At 51.1% G+C, this 9,978-nt stretch overlaps 1 protein-coding gene across 2 annotated transcripts; it reads left to right on the top strand.

Annotated features, from left to right (window-relative positions):
• Positions 1-911: 911 nt before the first annotated feature.
• Positions 912-8,448, top strand: KCNA4 (potassium voltage-gated channel subfamily A member 4). 2 transcript variants are annotated; one of them, XM_070624601.1, is made up of 2 exons: positions 912-1,363; positions 4,330-8,448. In XM_070624601.1, exon 2 carries the CDS (start codon positions 5,105-5,107, stop codon positions 7,067-7,069), a length of 1,965 nt encoding a protein of 654 aa, XP_070480702.1. In that variant the 5' UTR covers positions 912-1,363; positions 4,330-5,104; the 3' UTR covers positions 7,070-8,448. The 2 variants fall into 2 exon arrangements, with proteins under 2 accessions (XP_070480702.1, XP_070480701.1); XM_070624600.1 differs by lacking the exon at positions 912-1,363 and adding an exon at positions 1,955-3,058.
• The last annotated feature ends 1,530 nt before the right edge of the window (positions 8,449-9,978 follow it).

Here is a 9,978-nt window from a genome sequence, read left to right as displayed (position 1 = left end):
GCCCACGGGGGTGGAGCCCTCGGGGGTGGTGCGCACGGGGGTGGTGCCCTCGGGGGAGGTGCCCACGGGGGATGGTGCCATCGGGGGTAGTGCGCACGGGGGTGGTGCTCACCAGGGTGGTGGCCTCGGGGGTGGCGCACACTGAGGCAGTGTGGGTTTGGATGTTCAATGCGGGTGGGTGGTGGTAGAGATCCGACCACTACAGTAGAGACCTCTCCGGAGCCTAGCCTCCCGCCGAATCGCATTTCTTTTTGCACCAACAGGTTCGCCGAGGGCTCCTCCTCTCCTTCTAAAGCCCCGACCCCAGGCCGGGCTTGCACTGTCCCTACCCCTGCGCCCCCCTCCCCCATGGACTCTGCCTCTCTTGCACCGCCCTTCGCCTGGGCCCGGTTCAGTTTCTGCAGCCCTCCGCTCACGGGGCCAACGCTGTTTAAAGTCGGCGTCCTCCGCGCCCCGAGGCCCGAACCCCGAGCTGCAGCCGAAGGTCTATGCAGGGAGGAAGACTCGCGGGGTCCCCACAAACCCGTCATGGGCCGGGGGATGCCGGGGAGGGGAGAGGACGCCCAGAAGCCCTCTGGTGTCCAGACTGGACCCGGCGAGGTCACCCTCTCGATCCCTCCAGACGCTCCCACTCTGCCGTCGGGACCACCTCCTCCCCAGGGGCCACACAGCTTGGGCTCCCCAGCGTTCCCAACCGCTCCCGGAAGCCGGGCGTCGGGGTTAGGCTGGGGCTGGTCGCGGTGGAGTCGTGACTGCGCCCTCCCACCCAGGCGCGCCGCCCCCAGGGCCCACGCCACCGCGTGCACGTCCCTCCCCCGGGCCGAGGCCACGGCCCCACGCGCAGGCCCCGCCCCAGCCCGCAGGCCCCGCCCCACGACAGGCCCCGCCCCCGCTGCAGACCCCGCCCCACTGCAGGCCCCGCCCCTCCGGCCCCGCCCCCGCGGCGCGCTCCCGGCCGGGAGGCGTGTGCGCCCCTGCAGCGCCGAGCGCGGGGGGATGCGTACTGCGGGAGCCGCTCGGGCTAACAAGTGCTCGCTGCTGTCTAGGATTTTGCTTCTTTTCCTGGGGAGCCTTGACTTCCTTTCCCAGCTGGCCCTCCTGTGCTGAACTCCGGAGGAGCCCGAGTTTTGGGGTGTTCCCGGGGGCAACCCGACCCCCGCCCCGGGATCCAGCGGCGAGGACCTTGCGCCCCCGGCCAGGCGACAGAACTTGTTCCGTGGATGTCCTGGAGCCTCCACCTGCCTCCCCGGAGTGGTTCCTTCTTCCCGAGATCACTCGTCCCCTCCTCCAGCTGTTGCCGCTGAGCGGGGGGAACCGACACCGGGGATTCTCTTTATTTTTGTTGTGCACCCCGCCTGGATCGGTAAGTGTGGTGCCCTCTGGTCTTTTCTCCGCTCTCCTCTTGGGCTGTTCAGAAGCAGTGGGCATTTGAGGGATAAATAACATCGGGAATGTGACAGAAGGGCATGAATGGAAGGCGGTTAAAAATAACCCAGGAGGTGGAGAGGGAGGTGCAGATGCTGCGCGGGGCTCGGGGCCCACAGGCGTTATCCCGACTCCGGGGATGGGGATGGGGGTGCGCCGGGGGGCCCGGGCTGGAGGCGAGGGCGCCAGGGAAGATGTCGTCCCGGCGAGGTGCGGTTCAGCCTCAGCAGCGTTCGCCTCCTCCCAGACTCACCGGTTCCGTTCCTTTGGGAACAGCTGGTCAGCGGTTTGAATTGCTGCCTCTCCCAACATTTAGGTTTGCGTGCATTTTCTGAGCATTTGAGCCACACATAACGGCTGTACAAATGGCGTGCGTTGAAGTGCATGTTTCTCACCGTGTTGGCCTTTCTGAGTCTCTCAGTCTCTCTCTTTCTCTCCTTCTCTGATAAGGTTCAGGTACCACCCTAAGACAGTTGCAGGAATTAGCACTGAGAGATGAAAACAGCCTTGCTGGGGGTGGGAGGAGGAGGGGCGGGATGCCTGGCTGTTGTTTGGGGGCGCAGCGTTTGGGGAACGCGAGGTCTGCAAAATCCTATTAGTTTGATGGTGACATTTCCTTGCAAAGGTCTCCCCCATAGAGGCTCCTGGGAGTGGGCTTGACTAGATTCTCCCAACGTGAAGATCTTGAGAAGGAGGAGAGATTTTAAACCAGTCTGGTTTGCTGGGTGGAGGATATTTTTTCTTTCTTCTTTTCTTTCTTCTTCTTTTTTTAAAGAGGAGGGAGAGTGAGGTAACTGGTAGCCAATTAAAAGGAAGATAATTTGCTTTTTGTAGGGTGGGAAAGGGAATTAGATAAACAAAAACTAACACACCTAAATAAATAATTAAATGAATAAAATAGAAATTATTTGGTGTAGAACCAAAAGAGGGCAGGTGATGGTGAATCAGAAGACCCTCTAATTCCTGACCTTCTGGGCGGCAGTGGGGCGGCAGAAGTGTGCGTAGTATACAAATCTACAGGCACGTTGGTCTCACTGGGGCTTTATTTAAATATTGTATTATATCTGCTTTGAGGGAGTTGGGGAAGAAGCTGAGCAAACTCTCAGGCTATCTGGCCTCTGAAAGTCTTTAAAAGATGTTGGCCTGACCCTCCAGAGGGAGAGCAGAGGTTCGGAGACCTCCTGCGGGTGAACATTTCAGAGTGTGGGATGATGTTAGGAGTCAGGCAAAGAGGATGTCATTTGAGACACCAGATACCTTCAGAAGTGTATTTTCAGGGCTTTGTGTCCCCGTCGAGTTCGCCTCTTGCCCTAGGAGAATGTGTGCGATTGGGAAGGGAGATGTGACTGAGAAGCCCTCCCTGCTTGTCACTTCATACGACTCTGGTGTGCTGAGGTTTCTAGGCTGCCATGGTTCAGTGAGGAGCAGCAGGTGGTCAAGAGCCGAATCCTGTTAATGGCTCCAGAAAGCCATTTCTCTCATGCTTCCCTAGTGCTTCAAGGAAGAGAAGCTGGTGCCATTCGGATCCCCTGAATTCTGACCGTCCTTATCCTTCCCGGTTCCCCGGCCACTCTGTGCATTCTTGAAAGTCCTGTGGGACAGAGTGAATGGAAGAAGCAGAAAGAGACAGGAGGTCGGGCTGGGAGCTTATACGGGTCCTGGCGGAAAAGGTGAATTAGCTGGACCAGGGCAGAGCAAACGAAGGAAGAAGGAAGGCCAGGACTGCCAAGTGACAGTGGGGACAGAGTGGGCTGCAAGGACGATGTGGTCAGGAGGGGGGAGATTGGGAATACAGGCGGGCAGCGAGAGAGGAGGGGGAGCTGTGGATTAAAGTATAGGGGAAAGTGTGATAGGCTGAAAATAAAGTCCACACAAACTGGGATTTCAAACAGAAGGAGATAGTCCCTTGAGCAGAGTGTGGGAGGCAGCATTGAGGTGAGCATGGAGGAACGCGAGGAGAGAAGATGATTCTTAGACAACTGGAAATGGGGATTAGCTCCTGGGCTGTGGGTGGCGGGGAGTGTTCTGGAGTCTGAGGAACAGAAAAGCGACAACAAGGACATGCTTCAGGGAGTCAGGGAATGCCAGCTCAACACAGGCCCGTGGTGCGTCTCAGAACGTCCTGGATGTCCTCACGTTCCGTCCTTCTCTACTTCGGATAGTGGTGTCAGGACATAACACGTGTGGGGGCGGGTAGATAGACAGTAACAGCTCAGGTTACTGTCGTGTTATTAATGACTGCCAGCATTTGTTGATATTCATTATGTACAAGGCTCTGTGCTATTCTGTCAGCATCCATTACCTCATTTAATGCTTACAAAAGAGAGATGGGGGAGGTTGTATGATTACCTACACTTTGTAGATGAGGTGACTGAAGCTTGTTAAGTAGTGGAGTCTGGATTAAAGAAAACTGGTTGTTCCAGTTTCTCTAATGCTGAATCAAGACACAGAGGGGTGGAAGGGGACTAAATTCAGAAATATTTTATGAGTGGAAATTTTAAAAAAATGCCTTGAGATCAATGAATGATGGAAGCAGCTGTAAAGTGACAGCATTATTATTGTGGAACAAAGAGAGTGACAACAAGAATTAAGACCTGGCATTAGTGCAAGGGAGGACCGAGGGAAGAGCCATGTGGGTCGAAAGTGGAAAGAGGAAAAATAATTGAGTTGCTGTGAAAATAGACTGAGCTGAAATAATATCCCAAGAAGAAGGAAAGAAGGATGTTTAGTGAGGAGATTGGACAACCTGCCCCAGACTCCTGGAAATTTATGGTCACTTGGTGCTTTACACGGTTTGCTTGAGGACAAGAGAAAGATGTGCATGTGAAGGAAATGCTGTTTGCTCCTTATGACTTGATTCTTCTTTTTATTTTTCCCCTCTGCTTGTTTCTCTTCCTTTTTCAGGTGACGCGCTGCTTCTGCATGATTTTAGCTGAAGGAGGCTCTGCATTTCCTTGATTCCTATGGAGACCTCAGAGCTGGGTTGGCCCCTGCTGACACCTCATCTTGCGCCTTCTCAACCTCCCAAGGTCTTTGCCTCTGTCCATAGCCTGGCATTGCCCCTGGGTCCAGGAAGCCTGTGATGAACTTAAGGGGGGAGCCTGGAGAGTCAGCCTGAGAGGCTTGGAGGGGCAATGGCCGCACATACTGCAAGTCGCATGTTAACGTGGGTCAAGCCGTCACTAGAAGGCAAGTGCTAAGACTAAAGGCTTATTTGCATTTTATTTAAATACGATGGACTGAGCTTTGGACAATTTCCATGGAAGAAAAATATATTCCATCTTCTAGGCACAACTGCTGGCTGTCAGATACTTGCTGCCTTTGAATCTTGCAGCAGCATCACCAGCCACATCCTAGACGTGTTTCCGAATTTGAACATCCACCCCAAAACGGGTGTTTGAGAGACCCCACCACTTCGGACTTGGGCTTGCGAGTGCTAGGTTGTGTATCTCGACCAGCCAAGTTCTAGACAGCACTGTTGAATCCCTGGGAGGAGAGAGCATGGGGCGTGCTGATTTAAAAACAGAAAATGCAAAGCTGGACTGAAAATATCCCTGGTCTTCCAGGCAATCTGCTTAAGGGTTCCAAACTTACCTTAATTTGGTGAGAAAAGAAGCTGCCCTATTTTTCTTTCTTCTGCTTCTGCAACTGGAACCAGCCATTCCCGAAAGCCATCACCATGGAGGTCGCGATGGTGAGCGCGGAGAGCTCAGGGTGCAACAGCCATATGCCTTATGGCTACGCGGCCCAGGCCCGCGCCCGGGAGCGCGAGCGCCTGGCGCACTCGAGGGCCGCGGCCGCCGCCGCCGTCGCCGCCGCCACCGCGGCCGTGGAAGGTTCTGGAGGGGGTTCCGGAGGGGGCTCCCACCACCACCATCAGGCGCGGGCGGCCTGCGCCTCCCACGACCCTCCGAGCGGCCGCGGGAGCCGCAGGAGGAGGCGCCCGCGGCCGGAGAGGAGGAGAGCCCACCTCCGGCAGGGCACCTTCCCGCACTGCGCAGAGCTGATGCCCAGCGGCTCCGAGGAGAAGATCCTGCGGGAGCTGAGCGAGGAGGACGAGGAGGAGGACGAGGAGGACGAGGAGGAGGACGAGGGGAGGTTCCCGCGCGGCGAGGAGGAGCGCGGCGACGAGGGCGCCTATGCCGACCTGCTGCCCCCCGAGGCCGGGCCCGGCGGCGCCTACGCCGTGCGCTGCGGCGACTGCTGCGAGCGCGTGGTCATCAACGTGTCGGGCCTGCGCTTCGAGACCCAGATGAAGACCTTGGCGCAGTTCCCCGAGACCTTGCTGGGGGACCCTGAGAAGAGGACGCAGTACTTCGACCCTTTGCGCAACGAGTACTTTTTTGACAGGAACAGGCCTAGCTTTGATGCCATCTTGTATTATTACCAGTCAGGGGGCCGCCTCAAGAGGCCGGTCAACGTGCCCTGCGACATCTTCACCGAGGAGGTGAAGTTCTACCAGCTGGGCGAGGAGGCCCTGCTCAAGTTCCGGGAGGACGAGGGCTTCGTGAGAGAGGAGGAGGACAGAGCCTTGCCGGAGAATGAGTTTAAAAAGCAGATTTGGCTTCTCTTTGAGTACCCGGAGAGCTCCAGCCCGGCGAGGGGCATCGCCATCGTCTCCGTCCTGGTCATCTTAATCTCCATCGTCATTTTCTGCCTGGAGACTTTGCCTGAGTTCAGGGACGACAGGGATCTCATCGTGGCCCTGAGCGCGGGCGGGCACGGTGGGTCCTTGAATGACACCTCGGCACCCCACCCGGAGAACTCGGGGCACACGATATTCAACGACCCCTTCTTCATCGTGGAGACGGTCTGTATTGTTTGGTTTTCCTTCGAGTTTGTGGTTCGTTGCTTTGCTTGTCCCAGCCAAGCCCTCTTCTTCAAAAACATCATGAACATCATTGACATTGTCTCCATTTTGCCTTATTTCATCACCCTGGGCACCGATCTGGCCCAGCAACAGGGGGGTGGCAATGGTCAGCAGCAGCAGGCCATGTCCTTTGCCATCCTCAGGATCATCCGACTGGTCCGCGTGTTCCGGATCTTCAAGCTTTCCAGACACTCCAAGGGCCTGCAGATCCTGGGCCACACCCTCAGAGCCAGCATGCGGGAGCTGGGCCTTCTGATCTTCTTCCTTTTCATCGGGGTCATCCTGTTCTCCAGCGCTGTGTATTTCGCGGAGGCGGATGAACCCACCACCCATTTCCAAAGCATCCCAGATGCGTTCTGGTGGGCTGTGGTGACCATGACGACTGTGGGTTATGGGGACATGAAGCCCATCACTGTGGGGGGCAAGATCGTGGGGTCCCTGTGCGCCATTGCGGGTGTCCTGACCATCGCTTTGCCTGTGCCCGTCATTGTCTCTAACTTCAACTACTTCTACCACAGAGAGACTGAGAACGAGGAACAGACACAGCTGACACAGAACGCGGTCAGTTGCGCATACCTCCCTTCTAATTTGCTGAAGAAATTCCGGAGCTCCACTTCCTCTTCCCTGGGGGACAAGTCCGAGTATCTGGAGATGGAGGAAGGAGTGAAGGAATCTCTCTGTGCAAAGGAGGAGAAGTGTCAGGGAAAGGAGGATGACAGCGAGACAGACAAAAACAACTGTTCTAATGTGAAGGCCGTGGAGACGGATGTGTGAATCTTGCTCTCCGCCCGCCACTGCCCCTCCCCCAACCCCAGCATCTCCAAATATATTTATGCATAGAGAGTGCAGTTATGAAAATGAAATATGCAAATGAAGCCAACGCATACAGTAGTACGCCATTTAATGGTTACACATGGCATAATTGTTACTAAACTTGTCTTACATATCCAATAAATGATACATCTTGGAGAAGAGAGAGGCTTAAATAGGAGCTAATCTATCTTTATATTTTTTATTAGAATGCAAGAATTTTGCACATTAACTGGAAGAGATGTTAAAAGTAAAGATGGTTCCGTGGAGAGAACGTGTTTGTGTGTGTGCTGCGTGCGTGTGTGTATGTGTGTAAGTAAATTGTCAACGTTGTTAGTAATCGTGCAGTGATGGGGAAAGTTGGCATTTTGAAGTATTTACTATGTAAGAACTAATGAACTTGAGCAGTCATTTATCAGTGCTTTTATAGCATCTCATGTCTTTGGATTCCGTAGTTGTTGTTTTTTAAAACTTGTAAGAATTACTGTGTAGAAAAAAAAAAGCAAATTATTTAATAGAATATAGGTCACAATTTTATCATGGATTTAATTAAAGTTTATTTTTAACTGGAAATTAACTTTTAGAAAGGCTGCAGGGGCCTTTACAAATTGATTATATTTTATTATTAATTTTGGGAAGATATGACAGCAAATGCCTAACAATATGGAAGAAATGAAATCGGAGAAAATGTAACAAGTTTTGTTCACAGATAACAGGACTGGAATGTTGGTTTTTTTTTTTTTTTCCTTTGCACTACTTTATATGCTGGAGACTGAGAGAGACTTCATACTGTGAATGTTTACTAATGTAACAGTTCAATGACAATCATTGGAAGAATGATTTCTTAGTCTTATTTTATTGTTCTCTTCTTTTCTTTGTGTGCGACTAATGGCCACAGAGATAACAGCACATGGTTCCCTTCTCTTTTTAAGTCTAAATAACTGATCTGCAAAGGAACTATGAAGTCAAATTTAGCAACTGAATCTTTGAAATTGGTCTGTTACAATGATGCTTCTGAAACCATACTATTTTAAATATTCTTCTGCCTTTAAATCCAGAATAATTTAACCAAAGTTAATGCATGCACTGAAAGAATTCTTGAAGAAATAAGATGCCCAGCAGCTACAGTGATTATGGCTTAAGAGCTTTCTATTAAACGTGCAACATAAATGCTAGATTTATTAAGTTTTTTCTTTGTGCAGCTATATAAGAGCAGAATGTGGGGGTCCATCTCAGAATTTAGCATTCTGTTTGCTAAAATTGGTATAAAAAAGAATTGTGTCAAAACATTTGGTTTCGACATCACCGTCATTATTTTTATTAAAGGTATTTGTGACACATCTGACTGCGTTGAATTCACGACGAGGTTCTGGAATGTGAGGTAACAGCCAGTGAGGGGACTTGACTATCAAGTCAGTAGGAGATGCAGGTTAGCAAACTCAGAATGCGCAAGAGGCCTTATTTTCCATTGTTTCTTCAACTCTGTTCTTTAGAAAATGGTTGTCCTAAGGTTTGGGAAAAAAATGCTACGTAGGGTATCTCTGCACTTAATGAGTTCTGACAACTGTGAACTAAAAAGACCCCCCAAAGACCGTAGAATAGCCTTTCTTCGGCTTTTTAGTCCCAGGCCATCATTTGATAAGAATGTAAATCTTACCTCTCCTTTAATGACATTTTAAATTCAAAGTCAGCCCGCTGTTAGGTCTGAACGCAAAGCTGGACCCTGCTCCCCACGCCTTCCCCAGAACCCTGCAGAGCAACGCCTCTGCAGTTCACCGTTGGGAGAATGAGAAGCAGCAAGCAGGGGAGTCGACGGAACGTGCAGACCGAAGGTCTCCAGGGGACAGTAGAGAGTGACAAAAAAAGGAAATGCCATCCTGTAACAAGACTTCAAAGATGGCATTTTAATATATTTTGGATTTGGAGCAAAAATGTAACAAGCATTAGGCTATTTGGATCATTTGTAAAAGTCACTCTGTTAATCTCTGCACCCCAATTTCCTCATAGGAAAAAGAGGGCACATAAAGCATTTGTGACGTCCCAGAACTCTTACGGAGAGCCAGTGAGAGCATGTGAAGACTCAGATGTTGAGCGCCATGTCAATGCCTGATGTGATGTCTAAATTGCTTTGTCTTCCTCTGGGAGAAAAAGAGATTTAGAACCCATGACTTGCATCTGCTTTGTTAGGATATTGTGAAAATCATGGGTAATTCCTTTAATTTTGAGCTCTTAATAGAAGTTGATTTGCAAACACAAGATAGCCTGTCATTGAATAATAGCTGCTTCTTTTTGGGGAAAGTTTCTTCTTTTGGGGGAAGATCCCAGGCATGTTATGATATAAAAAGTTAACTCTGTAGACAAGGCACCATGTATCTTTTGCTGTCCCCAACTAGGTCAGATTCTTTCTCAAAACAGTTTAAATGTGCTCCAGTGTGGGTGTTTGTTGAGCCTTCTGTAATAGCAATCACAATGATTTGGATGCGTTTGGAAGGAATAACGTATTTCATTGTTTCTACAAAACCTCTTTTTAAAATCTGAACAGTTACATTAAATATTTTTTTTATTTTTTTTTAAAGATTTTATTTTTTCCTTTTTCTCCCCAAAGCCCCCCGGTACATAGTTGTGTATTCTTCGTTGTGGGTTCTTCTAGTTGTGGCATGTGAGACGCTGCCTCAGCGTGGTCTGATGAGCAGTGCCATGTCCGCGCCCAGGATTCGAACCAACGAAACACTGGGCCGCCTGCTGCGGAGTGCGCGAACTTAACCACTCGGCCACGGGGCCAGCCCCTACATTAAATTTAAATGATATGTATTAGAATTGATAATTCCGAGAATCCGGGAAATATAGTCACTTGAGGATCTTGGGGTTTTCCT

Source organism: Equus przewalskii, chromosome 6, assembly GCF_037783145.1.
Source record: "Equus przewalskii isolate Varuska chromosome 6, EquPr2, whole genome shotgun sequence".
Classification (NCBI taxonomy): Eukaryota; Metazoa; Chordata; class Mammalia; order Perissodactyla; family Equidae; genus Equus; species Equus przewalskii.
This window is presented reverse-complemented; position numbering and strand designations above follow the sequence as displayed.